Below are 23,417 nucleotides of genomic sequence, written 5' to 3' on the forward strand. Positions count from 1 at the left end.
CAGTGACAATGATGATTCAGTATAGGTAGTTTGAACATGTGCTGTTAGAGTCATTAGTACTGAATAGTAGAGAATTTAGATTTTATTTTAATCAATCTCAGCTAATGCAAATGTACCATGTGTTCCACCCATGCTGCTACATATCATCCAAACACAAACCCAAACATGTGACACCCGCCACCAAACTATTTATGCAGCTTACTAGATAGCTAACAGTTACAAAACATTGCTTAGCATTAACGTTTAACAAGAACATGCCGCAGGCTGCTAGCCACTCAGACAAATAAAAAGGATAAGATCTACATTAATGCCAGTCTTTTACTTACCAGCCATTTTAATGCTGTGAAAGCATTCCAAGCTTCATGATGATTTTTGCCGTGGTCCAAGGTGAAAGGACATTTGTAATGAAATGCATAATTTATGCATAGTTTTCCAGTTTATAGTTTATATTTCTGTAGACCTCAGTAACAACTTAAAGGACTATGTCCTCTGGTTAAATTCCCTGTTGACAACAGTTAATTTGCCAAATGTGTCTATAGTTTCATGATTTTAACACAGATTTTAACTTTGGTGTTCTTTGACCTGAGAATTCACAATGTTCACAAATAACTAGCCATCTTCACACTAAGTGCTGACCTTGGAGAGGAGATTTGAAAAGCAACGGTGTGTATACTTGCTTATAAATTTAGTTTTTCCATTTGTAAGATGATGACTTTGTCATTTCTTCTTTCACAAGTCACACCATCTTGTTTGGAGTGACTGTATTTTTGCACATATTTTTTTTACTTTTTTTGAAAAACCCATTAAACAAGTTAAAAATGTTTGCTTGGCATTTTTAATGCAACCCCTTCACCATGCATAAGCAAAGACTCGTGTTCCTATTAGTATTTGCTTGTGTTCAACGTGGCACATTTTGTCATCATTTTGTGATTGTTTGGCTGCTGCACCCTTTTCCTAAGACGATCTTTGATCATTTTACCTACTACTACAGCTTTTGCTAACTTAGGGAAATAAAATGATGCAAATATTTTTGCTTCTGTTGCCCAGCGATTATTATACTAGAAGAAAAATAGAAGAATATGGGGCAGATGTTTTTAAAAGCATATTCACTGCAAAGTCAACATGTCACCACTACAACTTCACACCTCCTCTTACTAATCAAACAGAACATCAAGAATGTAAAAGCAATGCATACAAAACTTGTTCAGATTTATTCACAAAGCAGCACTGAATAAATCTGCAGTGCTCTTTAGAATTTAGTGTTCTTAGCTTTCACCATTTATCACTAAATTATTGCAACTGTAATCATTGTCTTTGAGAATAATTACAGTTGCAATAATTTAGTTTTCTACACATTAAAAAACTATTATGAGCCAATTCTAAATTTCAATACCTCCTTGAAACAATTCGTTCACAGAACACTAACACATTGCGCTTTGCACCGATAGATTTACTTTGCTGCAGGAATATTCCCATCTCCACCTCTTAACACGTGCCAGAAATGTCTGGAGTGCCTGCTCTGCTTTTAGTCTGCGACACAGAAAAAAGGTGCCTGACCTGGTTACGCTTGTCTTGTTTTCTCACCACTTCAGATCTTCCGCATCACAGTGGAGGATGTAGATTTCTTCCTGGGCAGTTTTTAACATGCCCATCCACAGCAACATGGACAGGAAATCAATGGGTCAGAGGAGTAACTCAATGCCAAGGACCAAACCTTGAAATACAATCATCATATGCCCTTTTGTTTTTTTCTGTCTCACCAATATAACAGCATAATAAAAAGGTACAGGCGCATGTTTTGTCCAGACATATACAGCAGACAGTTGTTTATTGTTAATGCAAATCATTCCAGAGTGTTGGTATAAATATCAGCGTGCAGTATCACTTATTTTTATGATGCAGAAATACCACTACTGAGCTCTTCATGACAAACCAAGAGACAATTTCTGAAACAGTAAAGGATCTGTTAATAGGGATAAAGGCATGTCCTATTTTTCTACCGGTTTATCAGTACAGAAACACTGCGCAAAGTTTCAGTCATTCCAATTTGGAAGACTCATAACTGCAAAAAGAGTCTTAATCTCTCACAAATACACAACAATCTCACCGAACATGATTGTGTAACTTTAAAAAACAATCCGCTCTCAGTCAGCCAATCAAGTTTATTAAAGTCCACTTTCAAAGGCTTTTTCTGGTGTATCTTAGTTCTCAGAGCGTCGTTTCCTGTGTCCCCGCTGAGTAAAAGTTGGTCAGGTTCATCAGCCCATGAAAGATTTGTTATCTGTTCTTCTTCTTGTCTTTTTTGCTCTTGCTCACGGAGCTGTGAGCAACGTTTGAGGAGAGAGCGGAGGCGTGGCCGCTCGTCTTCAGATGGTCAAACAACTTGTTTCGTGTGGGGAACTCGTTGTTACAGGTCACACAGCAGAGGTTCACTTCCTTCTGGAGGTGGAAAAGGGAAATACGTGGTTTAATAATAAAACTATTGATCACTGTCTTACAGTAAGTGCATTTTCAAAATATTCTAATGAGGTTCTTTAAAATAACTCAAAAAGGGATGCTGTTAAACTGAAAAGTGTGAAAGCATGTGTAAGCAGAAGACATTATTAAATTCATAATGATAAATACAAATCACACAAAATAGCATTAAGCTGTGGGTTTTACTGTACATACCTCAGAAAACTGCTCTCCTCCTGTGTTTGACTTGACATTTTTTGGCTTGTCTTTTCCTCCTCCCTTCTTTCCTTTTGTCTTCCCAGAGCTGCTGAGGCAACATTTAGACAACAAATAATTAGTCATATTCTAAAATGTTAAGGCAAACACCATTATTTTTTTTTATAACTCAAATAATTCATGTTATCCTGCCTAATTTAATTCAGAAATGAACTGTGTTGCATCCCCTATTTGTCATTTTTTGTAATGCCATGTGCTCATGAAAGGATTTTGAAATCTATAGGATGAGATGAGGTTCCTGTTTTTCCAAAAAGGTTGTTTCCTCTGTTTTGAATAGTACCCCAAGAACTGAATGAGAACTTTTTTTTTTTTTTTTTTAAATGCAATGTGGGCAAAATTATTTTTAAATCTTTGTTTGTCTGACATCAGGAACCTAATCTGAACCAAACAGCAATCAAAGGGAACAGGATCCCAAGTCCACAAGTCTAATGAGGGGGGCACACATTTTAAAAAATTAGACACTCAATTGAATTAATGCAAAATGTTTCTTTTAGCAATAGATCAAATATGAATGAATTAATGTGATGCGAAAGGTGTCGCTCGTATTGATGAACTCTCAGAGAATTTATCTCCTGACTCTGCAGTTCGCCTCATCCCTACCAGAGGCTGACATTTTTACTGTGGGATTCCCGGGGAATGGGAGTCAATGTCACTCACATGACTGGGCGAGACAGGAAAAAGGGTCAACATTAGCTGGCAGGTCGCAAATAAATATGCAGTTCTAATATGTATAAACGCTATTTTCTGATTTTTATATCTTTTACTCTGTCATGGGAGTGGGGCGGGACAGGCAGAGTATTTTTGTGGGAGTGGGATGAGACGGTCAAAATCTGCTCCCATGTCACCCTCTAATCTCTACGGAGCTTAACATTTACATTTACCTTTCAGCTCAATGTTTTGGTTTTACGACCCACAAACTCCACTCTCATCAAGCCTGTTTACACCAGCAACTTCCAGCAAAAAAAGCTCTAATAAACCAACTGCCCAGTACCAAACAGACAAAGTTAGACTAAATGGTAAACATTGAGGAACATCTAGCAAGCTAGGCAGCTGCATATTTTTCCCCAAAACAGAGCTGAAAGTAAAGTAAATATTTGACTTATGTTTATCGGGATGTCAGAAACACAACTCCTAATGAATGCGAATGCTCTGTGGCTGCTGGATGTGTAAAAAAGCAATTGATTGCAAAAAATGCACGACTTTTCAAGATGACAAGTGTTGCGTCGTCTGCTGCCCCCATGTGGCCAAAGCCCCATATCATTACATAGCCAGAAGTTGAAATCGTATAAGGAGAGGGAGCTTCAGTCTGGTCTAAAACTATCAAAATGCTAACTTTTGAACAAATCCAGACAGAGATAGAGAGAGACAGTAGCTGTATCTGTTATCACAAAGAACACTTTACAGATCTGGAGATGGCAAAAAAAATAAAAAAATAAATGACCTCTTGACTTCTGTGGGAGGACGATCATCCTGCTTCTCGGGCTCTGCAGGGTCTGCTGACTTCTCAGGGGCATCTTCCCCGCAGGTCGTCAGCGTTGGTTTTGCCGCCTCCTCCTCCTCTTCCTCCTCCGGAGCACTCTGCTATAGAAGTAAAAAGCACGAATAGAGATGGGTTTTAAGAAAAAGGGACACATCACAGGCATTAAAGAGTACATTAAACCAGGCACAGCCACTGAAAGAACGAAAACTTTTACTCACATGTACTACTTTCTGCTGTTTCTTTTTCTTCTTTTGCTTTTTGGACAGCCTGTGTTGTTGGAAAGAAAAATGTGAAGAAATTATATAAAATCCAGCCTGACAACCAGGTCATTTACTACATTTTTTTCTCTCTGATCACATTCACCTACATACTTTTGCCTCGGCTTGTCTTCCTCCTCCTCCTCCTCCTCCTCCTCTTCCTGCTCATTTTCCTCTTCTCTTCCGTCCAGGTTCAAACCAAGTGAAACCTCTTCTTCCACTAGTTGTTGCCGCAACAAAGCCACCATCTCCCGGTGCTTTTTGGATTTTTCATGGTTTTTCATACTGTAGAGAGAAAAGGAAAGAAACGATGAACATACTTGTAAAAGGCCTTAATAACACAGATTTAACATGTGTGAAGTGTATAAAAGCCCTTTGCAGATTTGTATAGTTACCAAAAACAGGTATTCATATAATCTCTAATAATGGTTATTTGACATTCCTTCATGTCCCATTTTTGCCTATGTGAAGTAGCAGTGAGTAAGAAAACAAACAAAAAAAACAACAACTCACAAACAATAGCATAAACGGCTGCGAGCAAGTTGATGAGTCAGAACCGAATCGATAAGAAAATTCCCTCAACACATAAATAAGTGCAGACAATAGAAATGACTAACCTTCATCATTAAAGTTTGACTAATACAGTTTTTCCTCCATTGTTCAGATGCATTGTTAGGAACAAAAATCATTTTACAAATAGACAACAAAAAGAAAAGAAAACCATACATGAAGTCCACACGTGCAAGCGTTTAGAACCCAAGATTGTTTTTTTATTCCCCATGTTTTTCTGTAATTTATATCAGGGCCATAGGTCACATTGCAACCGCTGTTTAAAAATCACTTACAGTTAAGTGAATGAACTTATTAAGTTACTCACGCTTTATCCGATTTGAAGGATTTGTCACAGGCTGGGCAGTACAGATCATCATAATAGTCAATTGTCAGTTCGTCGCCATCAGGCTGTTCTGCATCTGTGAATGAACATTTATGCATTGAAAAAGAAATTAGAGGCACTTCACACAAAGGAAAGAAAAGTACTTTATACTTCACTGATGATTAACTTCTATTTAAGCATTAATTAAAATCTGTGGCGATAGCTTATGTGATTGACTTGCCTGAAGGTGTAAGCCGAGAACCACCTGCTCCCTTTAAAATGAATTAATTCAAACTTTAAATGCAACAATAGACTGATAAACCCATAGTAAACGTTTACTATGTATATACACGGCCTAACGGGATGTTGTGAGCACTTCTCTTTTGCGGAGATAATCCATCCACCTCACAGGTGCATATCAAGATGCTGATCAGCTGATCTGCTTATAACATGGACGGATATATCATTTGTGATAAATCTCAAACACGCTTCCTCACTGACCTCCTCCCTCTTCACTGTTCTTCTCCCGTCCGTCCATTTCCAGCTCTTCCTCCTCACTCTCTGATGCGTCTCCAAACTCCTCTCCGTACTGAGCCTCTATCTGCTGCAGCTCCTTCTCTAGTTCAGACATAGCCGCCCAGCTCTGCTCCCTGTACTCCTCTGCCAGTCTTGGATAGACATACAGTACAGTATTACAATTATGAAGAAGAAAAAACAAAATAAACACATTTATGCAACTACTTACTTGGCCTGGCTAAGCTTCTGTTTGCGCCTCAGCTCCTCCACCTTCTTGATCTTCTCAGCGTTCTGCTCCTCCACCAGCTTCTTGTGGGCCTGCACACGGCGGTCTCGCTTGCGAACAAAAGCCACGAGTTGTCGCACAAGCTCGTTGCGCTCCTTTCGAGCTTTCTCTCTGGTCTTCTTGTTCTCCTTCTCCATGGCCCTTTTCTCCCAGCGGTTGGAGGCCTGCCTGGTATCATACTCCTCCTTCCAGGCAAAGTTTTTACGTGTGCAGAAACTCTGCCAGTAGCCGTAAAACACATGCACTACCTGTAATATGTAAAATAGACTGATAAAGTACACAAGCCTACTTAAATACTTTTAATATTTTAGTTTTTACTCAGAGAAAGTAGAACAGAAAAAATGTGCTTACTATTTTATTCATGTAACTGAAGTGTATAAAGAACTCTTAGATCATCCAAAAGAGGAACAACCTTGAGACAAGTGTTTAAAAGGTTCAGTGTGTAAGTTTTAGTGGCATCTAGCAGTGAGTGTTGGTCTCATTTCCCAAGCTGTGAAGTCCTTCCTCCGACTTCAGTGTGTGTTCATGTGCTCTTACATCGGCATGTGGAATAAACATGGACGCTACTACAAAGATGTGTTGGATTACCATTTTCAGAGCATATAAACAACACGCATAAACATATTACATGTTTGTGAAATATATGTATGCAATATGTGATTTTGCACGAATCAAAGCTCTGTATACTTCTTTATGTCCTATGTAAACTTTATTTCTCTTTTTGCAATAAAGATTTAAGAAGGAATTCTGATTATCCAAACACCACATGAATGCACCGCTCCCCCCTCCCTTTCTAAGCACGCAAGAGAAGCTAAAATGGCCGACACGCTCTGATGGCTCTTGTGCTAAATAATAATAGCGTGGGCCTCCATTTGTCTAAATTTCTCTTCTTTTCTTACTTCTAATAAACCACTCGACTACTACAACTACTTCTTCTTCGTACGTATTCAGCGTACTGATGAAACGCGCTCTGTAGAGCAGTTTGTCCATTCAGGCTACTGTAGAAACAAGGTGCCACAACATGGCGACGTCCATGTAAGGGGACCCGCGGTGTATGTAGAGAGAAATGGCTCATTATAAGGTAACAAAAACATAACGGTTCACTATGTTGAGTCTTCATACACCACTGAAAACATAATTATGTATATTATATTGCTTTTCTGTCAATAAATCCTCCTAAATATTACACACAGAACCTTAAATTGTGGGGCTGACTTACGGTATCGTAGTCACTCTGAGAGTCTCCAAAGGGAGGAAACTCCTCCTCCTCTTCCTCCTCTTCCACCCTGCCATGCTCCTTCTCCTCCTTAACAATGGACTCAAAGAGATTCCTGTAAACTGTGTAAAAGCCCTAGGGAGAGAGAGTGGATGAAAACAAGAGGGAACAATAAATGAGAAAATAAATGGTCTGAGATGCCAGAAAGAATTTCTGTCCCCACAATCCCAAGGGTTGAAGCTGCCTCCACCAACCTGAACAACCTGTCGTTGAGGTGCTGGACTCTCATAGCTTTTGGGATTGAGACCAAAGAAATTCTGACTGGGTTTAATCAAATCGTGTGGGGTTTTGGTAGACTGGCTGTGTGTTCTTGCATGCTGAAAAGGTGACTGGATGTTTTTGTTTTTTTAAGTAGGGCATAATTTCCAGCTTACAAATAGCCTTGCAGCTGAAATTTATTTTGTCACTGTATTGATTTGCCTTTTGATAATCTCATTACTCCTTCCTTTACAACTAGGACAGACAGTCTGGCCTGTTATTTATTTGAGTGGTGGCACAACTCCTGGGTTACATTGCCTTTTTAATATCAGGAGGCATCAAATGAAGTTGTTTGGTATGTGTTTTGATTTCATATCTACGTCAGTCATACTTATCTCTGTGCTTGTCTCTGAAGATTCTCAGTCAACCAGGTCATAGTTATCTAAGGAAGGTTAAAATCAAGGGCAACTGGACTTCATCAGAGAACTGAAGAAGCATTTGGATGAGGGGCAAAACACCTTCAAGTATCTTCAACTATGTCCACTTGCCCTTGATTTTAACCTTCCTTGGGTATCTCTGTGCTTGTTGTGGATACACATGTACTCCTTTGGGAAAAAACATTTAAGTGTCTCCCAAAACCTTAACTGTTTCTTTTCCTCCCCACCTCAAAACATAACACGGACAAAGTAGAGAAGAGAATGTGTTACAAATATCATATGGTAATGTCACTTTGGCAGATTGAGATCATTGTTCTTTTGGTATTTTCTTTGTCTGTAGAAGATAACTAAAAAACCTGGTTTAAGTTGTTTTGTGAGTAATGAGCAACATGATCTTTGCACACATGACCACGCACACTCACCTTCTCGTCATCTCCAAAGCCAGAGTAGCAGGTGACTGTGAAGTACTGCAGCAGGTCAATGCTGTCATCTTCATAATCTCCACTCAGTCCTCCTTTCAGCAGAGCGTCCCTGTGGTTGTCATACCTGCCACACAGAAGGAGACAGAGGCACCAGCTGAAACATATTTAACCCACACGGTCTGTCCATAAAACAGTCAAGAAGAACTCTTTGCACATGTTGAAATAAATATGTACGCACCAAGCTCTCTCCTGCGGATCACTCAGGACATCATAAGCTGCCTGAATCAGCTTGAAGTGCTCCGCTGCCTCCTCAGCATTGTCCAAATTTTTATCTGGGAATTTCAGAAGGAAAGCACAGTTGTTGTTAGTGAAAACTTCTTTATTTATTGACAATTTTGTGAAGCTTGAGTTAACAACATGTTGATGCAAGTTTACTGAAAGTGGAAGGAATATACTGACAAAGCTGCAGTTTCAAGCATTGCCTATTTACAGTTTAGTAAAAAGGGCATAAGAAAGTCAGGAGTCTAGTAAATAAACACAATGTATTCAATATGTAATGACTTGTTACAGACAACTACAATATCAAAAGTGGGTGCTTTATTTTAGTTAATCTCACTTGGAAAGCTTAAATTCAATACCTCCCCTTTATTTCACAGGCAAATACTGTACGTTTAACGTTACTATATTAAAGTTAACTTATCTGACATGTGTAGTTGCTTACTTCAGAGTACAAAGTTGTAATGTAAAACTAATTAAGTAATGCAATTCAAACTGCGTGTAACGTTACACCAGCCAATATAATAACTTTCCATCATAATGTAGTATCATATGTCACACCATTCACTTAATACTTTCAATTTACTAACAATATATACTTAAAATTACATTTATAGAAGTGAATTCAGGGATTTAACTTTAAATTAAGTAATTTTCCGATCTTCTGTTCTGCTTCAGGGATACTGTTCATTAACATTAAGTCTATAAGGTTTCTACCACTACTTACCTGGATGCCATTTCAATGCTAATTTACGATAAGATTTCTTCAAGTCATCGTCTCCTGCATCTCGTTTCACACCCAATATTTCATAGTGACACTTCATTGTTAGCTAACTGTAAAGAGAAACTTGTCTCAAGCATTAAATACTCAGTAAAATGTTGTTCACGTTGTACCCAGCGGTTAACTTTAGCATGTCGCTAACTGCAGCATGCTAGCGACAGTGCCGCATGTCTCTTCTATCTTCTAAGTAATTTAGACTTTTCACGTGATAGCAACAATATTGTATTGTTTCGCCTTACATATTCAAATCTGCGCAAATCCCTTCATCACTAAGAGACAACATCTACACGATAAAATGCTTTAAAACCGGTTGTCAGGACCATATCGTTGCTGTATGGTGCCGCTACATCTCGCGAGAATTGTTCTTCTTCTATTTCTATTTTCGGTAAACTTTAAGCTAGTTTCACGTTTTTTCTGCCCTCTACAGTTCGAAATTAAATTGAGCTCTCATTCAATTGACATACTTCATATTTCTAAGCACTATTCGGGAAATGCCCAATGTAGTGGAATAAAACGATCTTATATTAAACTATCTCAAAATGATCAATTATAATCTAATCAATTATAATCACACATCTCTCATCTACATTTTCAGTCTGCTAAACTGGTGGCTACGTTTGCCCAACCTTTCACCCTCCTTCAGTCTTATCTGGATATGTTACTGTTAGGTCGAATCTAGGTTTTGACCTTAACTGCAATGGCTCTACTACTACTACTTTTCTTTTTTGGACAAATAAAGAATAGAGAGTTCACATGAATGGTTCTCAGCTAGTACACATTCATCCTCCCGGGGTCTCCTCAGGGCTGCATCGTTTACCCACTTTATACTTGTCTTGTACACAAACAACTGTTATTATAAAGACAGGTATGTTCTTATGTTTGCAGATGACTTGGTAATAGTCAGCCTTCTGCGCAATGAGGAACATGGATTCATGACCCAGTGGTTGGACAATTTGTCACTTGGCGTGTCTTTTCTGCAGCTGAACGTGTTTACAACCAAAGATTTGTTCACTGACTTTCACAGAAGACCTACTTCTCATTAAAGGGGAGTCTGTGACTGCAGTCCAGCATGTATTGTATGTATGTACTGTAGCGACTGCCATTTTTATTCATTGTTGTATTCATTATGTACTTACTTTGATTGACTGCTGTCTGTGAGCCAAATTGCCCCTCTGGAATATTAAAGCTTTATTCTACCGTCATTGGTTCTTCTATCTGATTCTTCTAAATTTTACTCATTAACACCTTACAACAACTTTTTAACTTGCAGTTCATTGGGTCATTACTGCTATGCCCATTATATTACCTAATATTACTTACCTGCTTCCATACCGTTACAACGAATCTTACAAGGCTTCACAGATACCTGCATAAAGTTATCATACCATAGTGCTTTCTAGTGTTGACAGAGAGATTTACACTTTCAATAATAAGTAAGTAAATAAATAAGCATACTTTGTTTTTGACGCCATGTGTAGTATATGCAGTACCACCTCCGCGCCGCTAGGGGTCCCCCCTAGCGGCGCGGAGGTGGACTTGTGGTTTCGCGAGAGTTGTGTCGGTGTACAAACATGTCGGCGTTCAAGAGAAAACGTGGAGGACAGCTTGCTGGGAAAAAGGCGAAGAAAGTCAAATTTGTTGCAGATGCAGGTGAAGCTGAGCAAGAGAAGAAAAATGAAGTCACAATCCCAGCACCGGTTTCGTCGGTAAGGGCTCGTGCTCGTTATTAGCCACTGAAGCTGGTGACTCGATAGCTAACTGAAGCTCACCAGTACTCTGGGGGTATATTTTCTGTAAATTACTTAACGTCATTGGTAAACCAAAACGGCGAACACCATGTAGCTGAATAGTGTAATTTAAGTTAATTTAATGCGTGTATGTTAAAAACAGTCCAGTCTGAAATCAATAACCGTTCATGCACAAAACAGGGCCAAGCACACTTTGTTCAGTCTGTTACTACTTTTAGGAATGAAGAGGTCCTCTGGATGCACATTGGAAATGTTTTAAACACACTATTAATTAGCGTGTTTTAGTTTATTTTGATCTTATGAATGAAATTCTCTTTAACAGGGTAAATGGACAAACAAGGAAAGGGTTCTCATTTTCTCCTCAAGAGGCATCAACTTCAGAACAAGACACTTGATGCAAGACCTGAGGACCATGATGCCTCATTCAAAAGCAGGTTAGTGCTGTGTGTCATTCATTTACAGTTTTATTTCAACCAACTACTACCACTACAAGTGCTGACACTTGTTAGATTGTTGCTTATTCTGATGTGGCAGCAGAGATATACGTTTTGTCATAATAACGAGGTTTTTCTTTTGTCTGTTAGATACAAAAATGGACAGAAAGGACAAGTTGTTTGTTGTTAATGAGGTGAGATTCTTATTTCAAATTTGGACACATTTTTATATAATCACATGCATTACAGCATAGCTAAAGATCAGCTTTGTTCCCAGGTGTGTGAAATCAAAAACTGCAACAAATGCCTCTTTTTCGAGGCCAAGAAGAAGCAGGACCTCTACATGTGGTGAGCATTTGGTCTTCGTTACATTCTCTAAAATATTCTGCTGGCCTCTGTAATTACTGTTGTAGAACAAATTTAAAGTAAAATCAATAATGTTCTCACCTTTTCAGGATTTCAAACAGCCCTCATGGACCTTCTGCAAAGTTCCTGGTCCAAAACAGTGAGTTACTTCTGTACTACAGTACCAATGTGTTATAAACAACACCTGTCGTGTGCCATGGGTAAAAACTGATTTATATTGTCTCCACAGTTCATACACTGGCTGAACTCAAGATGACAGGAAACTGCCTCAAAGGATCCAGGCCGCTGCTCTCATTCGATCCTGTGAGTAGCACATGTTGTCAGTGATTCTGTCAATCATAATTAGGCTGTATTAGGGGTATATGTCAGTGATAGGCGGAAGTCGGCCACAAAGACCTGTAATTTTTTCCACACCACACCAGATGACTTCAGGGATTAGCACAACTAGGGCTGCAGCTAATCATTATTTACCGATTTGAATTCATTGTTTGATCTTTAAAAGGTCAGAAAATTGTGAAAACTGGCCATCACAAATTCCCAAATCCCAAGGTGATGTCAACCCAAACCCTAAACACAGTCAGTTATAAAAAGTATATATGATGTAAAGTGGGAAATCCTCATATTTGAAAGGCTAGTAGTAGCAAATGTTTGGCATTTATGCTTAATAAATTATATAGTAATTTATTTTTTGTTCTGTTGTGTAATTAAATAATCAACAGCAGCACAGATACAACTTAAGAAGACCAAATACATTGCTCTTTCCACTCTTGGTGCATGATTCTCCAGCTGTTCTGACAAACTGTTGGCCTATAATATGCTTTGGATGTAATAATGAAGGTCAGAACTTGTCAGACCTGAACAAGAGCTAAACTTTTTTTTGTTATTTCCTCCTATAGAAATTTGACAAAGAGCCCCACTATGCTTTACTGAAGGAGCTCTTCACCCAGGTGTGTATACAAGATGCATACGTTAATCCTGACCACACTTTTGGTAACAGCCTTGCAAAGTAGACTCAGTTCAGTTGAACTGTAGCCAGAAGATGACACTGTGGAAATGTGAGACGGAGCTGATCAGTGTTACATAACTTAAATATTCAACAATTTATCATTTAGTTGGCGCTGTGTATGTTTAAACTGAGAAAAACGGTGTTGGATTGAGCTGCTAAAACTCCCCAAGTTTACTTGTAACATAACTTGGACTTTGTCAACCCTGATAATTGTTTAGATCGAATGAGCAGGCTTAACTTTAGTTTAAAAGCTGAGTAGGTTGTATGTCTACATTATTTAATTTAGGAAGTACTCAATTTGTTTTCTTGTTGTAGACATTTTCCACTCCACGCTACCACCCTAAGAGTCAGCCTTTTGTGGACCACGTCTTCACATTCACCATCGCAGACAATAGGATATGGTTCAGAAACTATCAGGTAATGTTTCATTACTCTTGGTAAAGTCTTCTATGCCTGCATTCTCATTTTTAGAAAATATTTCATTGTTCTTCTGTCGTGGGTTAGGGTTGTTCTTTCCGTTTATGTACATTTTATAATATTTTCTCTGTTCCACGTTCAGATCATCGAGGAGGATGCCTCTCTAGTAGAGATCGGCCCTCGCTTTGTTCTCAATCTCATCAAGGTCTTTCAGGGGAGCTTTGGAGGGCCGACGCTCTATGAAAACCCAGACTTCCGGTCTCCTAACATGGTAAAATCCAGTGCACGGTAGTTTATATTGTATGCATGGGGATGTTATTGAATCCCATTTAATGTCCCTGATACATTACCATGCTGCACCATCAGTCACTCCTCTCTTCACACACCCACAGCACCGGCGACAGATCCGACTGGCGGCGGCAGCCAGGGTGCGTGAGAAGCAGATGGTGAAGGAGATGCAGAAAATGAAGAGGACCGATGCGAAGGATGATTTGACCAGAGATGTTACAGCTGACGTATTCATGACACCAGCCGATGAGACGCCTGTTCACATTGAGACAGAAGCACCTGCGCCGAAACCGGTGAAGAAGAACAAACACAAAGCGTTCAAAAGACAGAGGATGGCACGCAGGTAACTGGATGGACTGGATTAAGCTGAGCGAATGGCTTACTGCTGCCGCGATGCGAAGAAAATGTGATAATGCTACGGTTCAGTCAGGTCTGAAGTCCAATATTATGAGCTTTTTGTCTTTTTTACAGAAAGACTGTGCAACACGTTATTATCATATGACAACACGAGAAAATCTTAAATATGCATATGTTGTGTTCAGTGTCTGTTGCCATAGTTTATGGATTCACACAATATATATTTAGCTCCCTCACTCAGGAGGATTGCAGTCTAGCTGCCATTAAGGCCTCTGTTTCTACAATACTGCAAACTATATTTGCCCATCCATTTTTGATAAAAGTAAATATTCCAGTGTAAAAAACAAACATGTTTATTGCTTTTGAGTGATTACAGTTGTTTTGTAAGTCATGGAAATAAAATGATTTACATACTGTCAGTGTCATCTGCTGTATACTTCAGACAAATGGTTGTCAAAGGTGTCAGCATACACGTTCAACATGAGGTACAATTATGGCCATGTACATGCAGAGAGACACTTTCAGAAACATGTACCAATGTAGCATTTCATAAATGTCTTATGGGTTGTTAACGGCTCACTGTACGAGTTAAAGGAAGGAAAGAGGAAATACTGAACGCAGACAGATGACTGCTGTAATCGGACTACGAACCATTTAGACTTATTTACAATCTTAGTTACAGGCAATGCTGACATGTTGAGGGACGTCTGACGCAAAATACAGTAACTGTATATCACTTTCTGTATCTCTATGAAATTATAAGCTCAGCATTGTAGTGGTCTAACTACACACGGGCACATAATGTCACCCGTCTGGTTATCTTTCCACAAATCCAGTGACAAAGCTCTGCTGAAATGCAACCTTCCCACTGTGCCCATTACCCATTAAGTCCAGGTTTTCCTGGGTGCACCCACTGGCTGTACTGCCTCCTCTGGGAAACTGGCCACCACTGAAGTCAAAGTGTTTATTTAAAGGGGAATTGAGTGGACTGTAATCACTCCTCCTCCACGTCCTCGTCAGGACAGCAATAATATTCTACAAAGCAGATCTGTCCGTCGTCGTTCCTGACCAGGTACTGCAGAGAGAGGAAGCCCCTGCTGTCTGTCCTCACAGAGACTTTACAGGACAAAGCCAGGGCTTTTGTGGATGGCTTCAGCAGGGACATCTTGTACCTGTTAGCAGAGAGGACAGCACAGAATGTGGAGCTTTAATACAACTATTAGAAAACACAGAGACAAGAATATTGGCCAAAAGGTGGACATTATAATGCAAGGTGGACCTGGTGAAAACAAACTAATTGTCCTTTTTACTGGCAGATATTTTGTCCAGACAGAGTAGGAACAGTACACAGGGGTAATTATTAATACTACTAATGGTTGCATGTCATTTAGTGAGTCAGGATGTCCATTTCCCAGGCATGGGGAATACAGTCCACTACATTCACAGAGCAACACAAGGAAACTAATTGAAAATAATTTCTGGGAAATAAATAGCACATAATTTCTGTTAATTCATCCACTACTTTGTCTCTGCCATTATTTTGTTGTGGATGTCATGTAACTTCCTCCAGTCCTCCTAGTCCACCCCATGGTTGCAACAGTACAGTTTATTTTACTGTGCTCATTCGCTCGCGTGGCTTCTCACCACTGCTACGCAGACGATTCGCAGCTTTACCTATCCTTCCTGCCAGACAACCCCACCGTCTCGGCACAGATCATGGACTGTCTCTCAGACATATCTGCATGGATGAAGGCTGGCCCCTTTAACTAAACCTCTCTAAGACTGAAATCTTGGTCATTCCAGCCACGCAATCTATCCACCATAACATCAAACTACAAATTGACTCTTCAATCATCACTCCGACCTGGGTGGTGTGAAACTTGGGGGTCATGACTGATGTCCTTTTCAGACCATGTTACTGCTGTCTCTCGGTCGTGCCGCTTTGCTCTATACAACATAAGAAAAATCAGGCCTACCTTACTCAGTACGCCACCCAGCTAATGGTACAGGCCATGTTTACCAGCTTGTGCAGTGAAACCCCTACAAATGGTTCAGAACACAGCAGCACGTCTGGTTTTTGATCAGCCCAAAAGAACTCATGTCACTCCATTACTGAGTAACCTCCACTGGCTACCTGTGGCCTCCCGATTCAAGTCATTAATGCTGCATACAGAGTGTCTGCTGGGTCTGCACCCATCTACCTAAACTCCATAATACAAGCTTACGTTCCTTCTCGGCCATTTTGCTCCTCCAACAAAAGCCGCCTGGCTCTGCCATCCCAATACACAAATCAATCTCAGTCCCAGCTGTTCTCATCCGTGACACCCCAATGGTGCAACAAACTACTATATGCCATCAGAGCAGGGGCGTCCCCTCTCTAACTTCAAGAAGCTATAGAACACATATCTTCCGAGAACACTTCCTCTTATAACACCTCTAACTCCTAACCTCTAACATGCACTTCCTGTGTTCTTCTTCTTCTATCCCCTTACAATTCTCTTTTATTGATTGCAATTTTTTGTTAACTCACTTCCTTCCCTAGGTATTTACCCCACTGATGCCATACATGCTATTAGCTCTTACTAGTATTTATTGCTGCCCTTACTAGTATGTATTGTCAGCTTTAGATTTCGTGCTGTATTGATGCTCTGTTGATGCTTGTATGATGTTCCTCAAATGTAAGTCGCTTTGGATAAAAGCATCTGCCAAATGAGTAAATGTAATGCATTGTAATGTAATATGCTAACCTGTTGGTTTGTGTCTTGGTGCATCCGAACAGCTCCATCATGTCAGAGTCTTTGGGATAATCATAATGGGCACTTCCCGAGTTCCCAAACGTCGACAACCTGAAGAAACAAACCAGATTTGACAGTTTAATTATTGAACAGATGATATGTGTATTTGAACATGGGTCTTTTGAGTTTTAGAAATATAATCATGAGCTGCATTATACTGTAGCTTTGAAAAGCTATTTTAGTTTTGACAACAAACCTGAAGTATGGCTGGCTGGGAGACATGGTGATCTGTAGCACCTCACTGGTCATGTCTAGCTCAGAGAAGGCTTCTTTCAGACTCTCGGACAGCAGGATCACCTTTGAAGAGAGCCAAAAGATACATGAGTTGTAATTATGTACTGTTTTCATAGAACTTGCAGATATTGTCATATAAATTCTTTATGGGTTTGTAAAGTAGTCATTGCAAGCAACAGAAAAGGAGTATTTTTACTGTTAATGTGTAGTATCTAAAGAGATGATGTGTATGAGTTTACTATTAGTTTTTTTCAAGTTGGCCACATTTATGTCTCTCATTATATGAAACACTGAAAGACCACCTTGTTTGTGACGTTGGTGCTGCAGAACTCAAAGTCAATTGGCTCTTCTGGTTCTTGTGTGTTGATCTTGCACACAGTCACCACCCCACCCTCCTCCAGGAACAGGATCAGAGGGTAACCGTACCCCCTGTAGCACATCCGTAAGGCTGTGGATACTCCTGCAACATTACATAAGGGAGATAATGGAAATGCAGTGTCATGTCTGAGATGGATAATAATCTAACTATGGCTAAAGAGATTTACTGTGTTTAAACAGAATTTGGTTTCATTGTTTCCCTTTAGCTTACTCTCCATTAAGGTTTCTTTTGTCTTTACCTGGTACTGTGCTTCCTCCAAAGATATTAAGACAGTCCAGCAAAACAGTGAGGTTGACCTGAAAACCCACCAAATCTTCCCTTATGGTGAACTCTTGGAATATCTCAGCCTGGAATAAAGAGAAAGCATGTCACCATTATAGGGGATACATTTAATCGAAACAGCATTTTGGGTCAATCAAGACCCAACTTGATCACTTCCTTTGTGTTTACTCAATTATAAAGTATTATCATGTATGTAAATGAACATGGGAGAAGTTTACCTTCAGGGGGTTTCTGTCTTTTTTTATTTTTTTTTAAACTTAACCTAACCAAGTAGTTTTGGTGCCTAAACCTAACCAGGAAGTAAGGCTTTCTGGCAAAAGGGCCTGAGGGCAAACATCTCCCAGGTACACACACCTGGATGAAGGCATTGGCTTGCAGACATTTGGAGTCCTCCACTGTGACCTTCAGGCCGTTGGGTGTGGCGCTGAAGATGGCATGGTCTTTGAAGGTGATGGCTTTCAGTATGTTGGAGAGATTGCGAGCATTATCCAAGCTGGCAACTAAAACGTATTGTTCACTGTCGTCTTGCGACTGGGTTGACAGAGGCATTGCTGCACTGAAATGAAGACGCGCAGGACTTTACAAGAAAAGTTTGGACGGAAAATGTTCTGGAAGGTGAAAAAAAAACTGCACAAAACTATGAAATAGCAGCTAAATTAATATATCGTTAACATAGATGTCTCTTTCATTAGGACATGGATACTATTTTCATTTTTCCAATCAAGATTGAACTCTTAGCCGAAAAGGTTCATATAAAATGTACCACACATGCACAAAACTGTCATTTTGCTGTCTGTTATTGACATTGTAAGCTAAGTTTGGCTATATGGCAGCGAATCACATGTTATTAGAGATTAACAGAACGTAAATAACAAACTGCCCAAAATTTCTATCTAGAATCCCGGATTAATACACTTTAAAACGTTTTTACTGGCAACTGTGATTATGTGTCACTTACAAAGTTGTAATTCAGACCCTCATACGGTTCTGTTTTGAAGAAAAGCGCCCCGCTTAACTAACAACTTCCGGTTCTGACCACGGAAGTAGCTTCTGCGCATGTGTGAGTCCATTCCAGAGACTTCGCAGCAGGGTCCAAAACACCTGAGAAATATCCTGGGTACAGCGGCAATACGTGACAACAGTGGTGTTTTGTGATCTAAAGAGGTGAGACTTATTACTCAGTTAAAGTCACATGGTTAGAAAATGTTGTGTAGTCTGCCGGTTAGTTATAGTACCTTCACCACCGAGTGATGGCAGTAACGTAAGCTAACGTAAGCTAACGTTAGCTAACAGCTAACAGTCGCTCAGTTAATTAAGTTAACGTGATTTCTTTGTTCGCTGATCAGTAACGAGACAGATTAATAGCACACAAAAGGCTCTCTGTCTCAGGTTGGGGCCTCCACAAGGTTGACGATTAAGGTTGCCGAGCAGAGCTGAAAACACAGCCTCTCTTCTTCTTCGCTACGATTACTTAAACTAACAACGTTAGCTTCCAACATGAATTTCACTGACAGGTCGTGACAAACGTCACCGCATTGTGAAATGGTATGGGAAAGCTTACTAGAATGATTCCGAGAATAAACCTCATCAAATACGCATCTTGACACTGGAATTCTGCTTGTTACTTTTACTTCTGAACTGTTGCCCCCTGGAAAGATCTAGTGTTGACACTGCAGTCAGGTTGGCTGATATTCATGTTTGTACAGCTCTACCATTCATTAGCTACTGTGAATGACCAGTGAAGTGTTTTTTTTTAAACCAGGCAAATTACTAACACATTCTTATTTAGGGACACATAGGAAGAAGGACAAACAGATAAATAAGAAAGAAACATAACAAGACACAAAAACACATAACAAAGGGAAGCTGGGCAGCAAGGGTAACATATGATCAAATAGGACCATGGTGGAAGCTGTATGAAACACAATGTAAAAGGTATGAGTGAGTTTTCATAGAGGTGGACGCTACACAAATCAGCTTTAGGATCTATCCTCCTGTCCTGTGGTTGGCTAAATAATTATAATTGTTTCTCCAAATATAAGTTAGGATTGAAGTGATGTTATTTTGTTACATTATTTGAACATTGTTGCATCATTAATATTGAAATTGTATTGAAAGTTGGGTGATTGCTTAAGTGTTATGATTGTGTGCACACCCTCTGTAAGTAAAAAAACCCAAACTGTTAAGAATTTACATCCAAATTTAATAACCACAGTAATTAATATTCAGGCCAACTCCTTTCAAAGCAGGTGGCACTGTAGACACACATGTGGGGGGTTTAACCAAACTTTTCAAATCTATTAAATGGCTACCTTATAACCCACAGGGATATCCATATTGACAATTCAGTTGCAGGTCTTGTCCAATAAAATAACATTTAAAATTAATCATTAAAAGTTTTACACCCCTGTGTTCATGAAGAGATATATATATATATATATATATATATATATATATATATATATATATATATATATATATATATATATATATATATAGACAACTTATGAATCTCTTTGTCTTCTTTCTCGGCTTCAGATTCATCATTTTCGGCGGCCTCTCTGAGCCACAGTCATGGTGTGCATTCCCTGTATTGTGATTCCTGTCCTGTTGTGGGTCTACAAGAGGTTCCTGGAGCCATTCCTCTATCCTTTCATTTCACCAATTATCAACACATTCTGGACCAAAAAAGCGGTCCAGGAGACTGGCGCTACTGACCAAAAAGTTAGTGAAAAGAGTAATGGGACTTCAAAGGTAAGGGATAATAAGTACTAATGATTTTATCTTGTCATTTTAATAGTGAAACCCTTTTTCCTTTTATTAATTAATTTGTGTAGGGCTGGGTGATAAGTCAATATTGTATGTTTAATATGTAGAACAGTGGCATCCTGTTAAGTGTTTTATACATATATTTGTCAGAATAATATTCCTTTTAACACTGTGGTATTAATTCCAGCCGTGTTTAAGATACATTTTTAAAAAATCTGTATTTGTTGAAGAAAAACATAATGCTTCCACAACTCATCTACCAGGAACCACTTAAATACAGCTCATTCAGACACTTTGAATGTATTTAAAGTGGTTGAAGTTGGCTGGCTAAGTTGGCTTTCACTTGACCTAATCGTGTCTAATAATGGTGTTAGTTTTGAGGCTCTTTCATGATTGCATGTTGTTGATGACGGCATTTTTTGAAAGACATTTTCTTTCTAATGTGTTTCAGTCTGAAATGAATGGTGAGGCCACTGCCAACGGATCCGCTTTGGCAGCAGATAAGAAGACAGATTGACAGCTCCGAATGTTTATGATGCATCTTACACAGTGTAAATATTTAATTAATATAATATAGAGAAACTATGAAATAACTTATGTCTTCTTTGAATGGAGTGGTTTTTATAACCTTCCAGCTTGTGTGTAACTTGTTTTAAATCTTCTCAGTTATATTTAAGTAACTGGTTATTGTTGATAAATTTTCCTTGTTAATCACGAAATCATACATCCATTTTCTGTATTAAATATTCAGTCTCAATGAAATAGTTTTATAAGTCAAACTCGCAGTTTAATGAATGAATAAAAGAAAACCTTCAAATAAAAAAAGATGCCCATTAATTGCTCTCATGCTTCCACTTCAGCTAGTTTGCTCACTTCATATTATGAAGTCATTAAGGGTTCATTTTAAGTTGTTATATAATACTAGTTGGTCTATAAAGCACTGAATAGTTCTGCTCCAACTCTCAGTCCTTTCAAATCAAGGTGTAAAACTTGCAATTTGCGTTTTATTAAATTAAATACCAGACTTTTCATTCATATCTTGTATTGCGCTGTAACTTTAATTCTCCTATTTTATTAAATTGCACTTATTTTTAACGTCTTTTGTGTTTTACAGTTAATATCTTGCCTTGATGCCTTTTTATATTCTGTGTAAAGTAATTTGAATTGCCTTATTGAAATACAATTGCCTTGCTTTGAATGGGGTTTTAGAAGCTTGATTGTGTGTGCTTGATTTTGACTTTTTTTGTTAGTCACTCATTTTACAGTGACTAAGAAAATTGGCTGTTCTTTTCAGTGATTATCATGATACTGATACATATACATACATTTACAGCACCTACTTGGTTATTCTTGTAGTTTTTCACTCAGAATAGTATCTTAAGTCAAATTAGAGTTTAATCACTGAATTAAAGGATATGTTGTGTGAAGAAAAATGTTTATTGACTGCTCCCATACTGTCAAGTGCCTCTATTTCATCTAATTTGCTGAAAAGTGCATTGATGTTTAAATAGAATATACTAAGACAGTATAAATGTGATAGCGGTGCCTGTGTAAAATAAATACATCCTAGGGGAGTTACAACATGTTTTTAATGACTTCATAGTACTTGTAAGTACATAGAAAACCAAAGTTTAGATCAGGCACTTGGGCTCTATTAGCCCTATTTTTATCTGCAACGTCACAGAAGTAATCAACCGATTATGCACAGGTGCATTTGACACAACCCCAACAGCAGCATTACAGGTGTAGTGGGAGAAATGCCACTAGAGATAAGAAGTATACAGAATTACTGGGTTAATTTAAAGGGCTATAGTCAAGACCATCCAACACAAAACACTGTAAAACCTTGTGGGGAAAAGGACTTGAGGCTAAAAGCTTCAGATGGACAGTTACATTGAAAGGCAACAAAACTTAGTAAGGGTGGTAATATTTGTGATAAAGTAGTTATAAGTAAGCTTACCAACAAAGCAAAATGTCTATCTAAGATGTTTTGACAGGCTCTTTCAAATAAAAAAGTTAAATTTGTAAAGAAACTTTGATTTTTCTGAAAATAGTAATTTTAGGTACTTTTATATCTTGCTAAACCAGCAAGCTAAAATGGGCCGCGTACACACACACACACACTCTTACACAGAAGTTACACAGAAACTGAGGGTAGAAAACAGGTTCATAGGTTTTTAGGCCACTTTTACATCCATGTAAAACCTAAATAATCTTTTACTTTACACAGAAAATAGACACAAAGACACCAGTGTGCACAAACACACACTCATACAACGCAATCAGTTCATTTTTAATATCTTTTCCAATGAAATAATTGTTCAACTTTTTATTGTATGAAATGTATTTACGGTGTTGTTACTGTGGCACTCCAAAGACACGTCAGTTTCCTGCTAAAATTGACAGCTGGTCCATTTTACCTGAGTTCAGCTAAAATGGGACAGAGGGAACTGCTGACACTCAAACTTCCAAAACAATTGTAGTTTTTTTCATTTTTTTAGCAAATAAATATTTAAGAGACCCATACCAATTTATAAAAATAAAATCTCATGCAGAGTTTCTTTTATAGTCTTATAACTCATTTACCAAAAAGTGGCCCATTTTAGTTAACTTCACCTACACTTTGATCTAATAGATATTCTACAAAAGAAGTGAAGAGATGAGAGTTATCGAATCTTATTTCAGTGTCTCAGACTAACTAATATGATTGAGGGGATATGAGTTGGGTTTTGTTGTTGTTCTTTTGAATAATTTAAGTAGGCCTAGTAGACAGTCTGATCCACATTCCATACAGTTGGTGGCGGTAATG

General features: G+C 38.7%; 4 protein-coding genes across 6 annotated transcripts; 2 read left to right on the top strand and 2 right to left on the bottom strand.

The window, feature by feature from the left end:
- Positions 1-1,792: 1,792 nt before the first annotated feature.
- Positions 1,793-9,898, bottom strand: dnajc21 (DnaJ heat shock protein family (Hsp40) member C21). Of its 3 annotated transcripts, none has more exons than XM_038734132.1 (12): positions 9,480-9,898; positions 8,715-8,808; positions 8,477-8,600; positions 7,363-7,494; positions 6,087-6,391; positions 5,843-6,009; positions 5,345-5,438; positions 4,582-4,752; positions 4,429-4,477; positions 4,172-4,308; positions 2,671-2,761; positions 1,793-2,439 (listed from the first exon to the last, which is right to left on the bottom strand). In XM_038734132.1, exons 1-12 carry the CDS (start codon positions 9,574-9,576, stop codon positions 2,278-2,280), a joined length of 1,623 nt encoding a protein of 540 aa, XP_038590060.1. In that variant the 5' UTR covers positions 9,577-9,898; the 3' UTR covers positions 1,793-2,277. The 3 variants fall into 3 exon arrangements, with proteins under 3 accessions (XP_038590060.1, XP_038590059.1, XP_038590058.1); XM_038734131.1 differs by having other exon boundaries at positions 2,671-2,758; positions 4,172-4,311; XM_038734130.1 differs by having other exon boundaries at positions 4,172-4,311.
- Positions 9,899-11,080: 1,182 nt separating this feature from the next.
- bxdc2 (brix domain containing 2) lies at positions 11,081-14,563 on the top strand. The gene is made up of 10 exons (XM_038733720.1): positions 11,081-11,239; positions 11,604-11,715; positions 11,866-11,909; positions 11,993-12,063; positions 12,171-12,220; positions 12,311-12,384; positions 12,978-13,028; positions 13,403-13,504; positions 13,647-13,775; positions 13,897-14,563. Exons 1-10 carry the CDS (start codon positions 11,105-11,107, stop codon positions 14,137-14,139), a joined length of 1,011 nt encoding a protein of 336 aa, XP_038589648.1. The 5' UTR covers positions 11,081-11,104; the 3' UTR covers positions 14,140-14,563.
- On the bottom strand, positions 14,487-18,935 carry rad1 (RAD1 homolog (S. pombe)). The gene is made up of 7 exons (XM_038733722.1): positions 18,798-18,935; positions 18,194-18,395; positions 17,796-17,904; positions 17,481-17,638; positions 17,141-17,241; positions 16,897-16,995; positions 14,487-15,321 (listed from the first exon to the last, which is right to left on the bottom strand). Exons 2-7 carry the CDS (start codon positions 18,386-18,388, stop codon positions 15,144-15,146), a joined length of 840 nt encoding a protein of 279 aa, XP_038589650.1. The 5' UTR covers positions 18,389-18,395; positions 18,798-18,935; the 3' UTR covers positions 14,487-15,143.
- Positions 18,865-21,806, top strand: LOC119914423 (UPF0729 protein C18orf32 homolog). The gene is made up of 3 exons (XM_038733723.1): positions 18,865-19,003; positions 20,378-20,593; positions 21,060-21,806. Exons 2-3 carry the CDS (start codon positions 20,414-20,416, stop codon positions 21,123-21,125), a joined length of 246 nt encoding a protein of 81 aa, XP_038589651.1. The 5' UTR covers positions 18,865-19,003; positions 20,378-20,413; the 3' UTR covers positions 21,126-21,806.
- Positions 21,807-23,417: the final 1,611 nt, after the last annotated feature.

Source organism: Micropterus salmoides, unplaced genomic scaffold (assembly GCF_014851395.1).
Source record: "Micropterus salmoides isolate LMB-PRFRI ecotype aquatic unplaced genomic scaffold, ASM1485139v1 Ms_hic_scaffold_20, whole genome shotgun sequence".
NCBI classification, from domain to species: Eukaryota; Metazoa; Chordata; class Actinopteri; order Centrarchiformes; family Centrarchidae; genus Micropterus; species Micropterus salmoides.

What these genes read in the sequence shown, in the direction of transcription:
- LOC119914423 (XM_038733723.1), top strand. Translation starts at nt 20,414, where the DNA reads ATGGTGTGCATTCCCTGTATTGTGATTCCTGTCCTGTTGTGGGTCTAC. An exon ending in AGAGTAATGGGACTTCAAAG is followed by an intron (nt 20,594 to 21,059) that starts GTAAGGGATAAT and finishes AATGTGTTTCAG; the next exon opens with TCTGAAATGAATGGTGAGGC.
- bxdc2 (XM_038733720.1), top strand. Translation starts at nt 11,105, where the DNA reads ATGTCGGCGTTCAAGAGAAAACGTGGAGGACAGCTTGCTGGGAAAAAG. An exon ending in AGTTGTTTGTTGTTAATGAG is followed by an intron (nt 11,910 to 11,992) that starts GTGAGATTCTTA and finishes CTTTGTTCCCAG; the next exon opens with GTGTGTGAAATCAAAAACTG. An exon ending in ACTTCCGGTCTCCTAACATG is followed by an intron (nt 13,776 to 13,896) that starts GTAAAATCCAGT and finishes ACACACCCACAG; the next exon opens with CACCGGCGACAGATCCGACT.
- rad1 (XM_038733722.1), bottom strand. Translation starts at nt 18,388, where the DNA reads ATGCCTCTGTCAACCCAGTCGCAAGACGACAGTGAACAATACGTTTTA. An exon ending in GCACCAACGTCACAAACAAG is followed by an intron (nt 17,242 to 17,480) that starts GTGGTCTTTCAG and finishes CTCTCTTCAAAG; the next exon opens with GTGATCCTGCTGTCCGAGAG. An exon ending in ACCAAGACACAAACCAACAG is followed by an intron (nt 15,322 to 16,896) that starts GTTAGCATATTA and finishes CTCTGCTAACAG; the next exon opens with GTACAAGATGTCCCTGCTGA.
- dnajc21 (XM_038734130.1), bottom strand. Translation starts at nt 9,576, where the DNA reads ATGAAGTGTCACTATGAAATATTGGGTGTGAAACGAGATGCAGGAGAC. An exon ending in CTCAGAGTGACTACGATACC is followed by an intron (nt 6,392 to 7,362) that starts GTAAGTCAGCCC and finishes TACATATTACAG; the next exon opens with GTAGTGCATGTGTTTTACGG. An exon ending in GAACAGTGAAGAGGGAGGAG is followed by an intron (nt 5,439 to 5,842) that starts GTCAGTGAGGAA and finishes GTTCATTCACAG; the next exon opens with ATGCAGAACAGCCTGATGGC.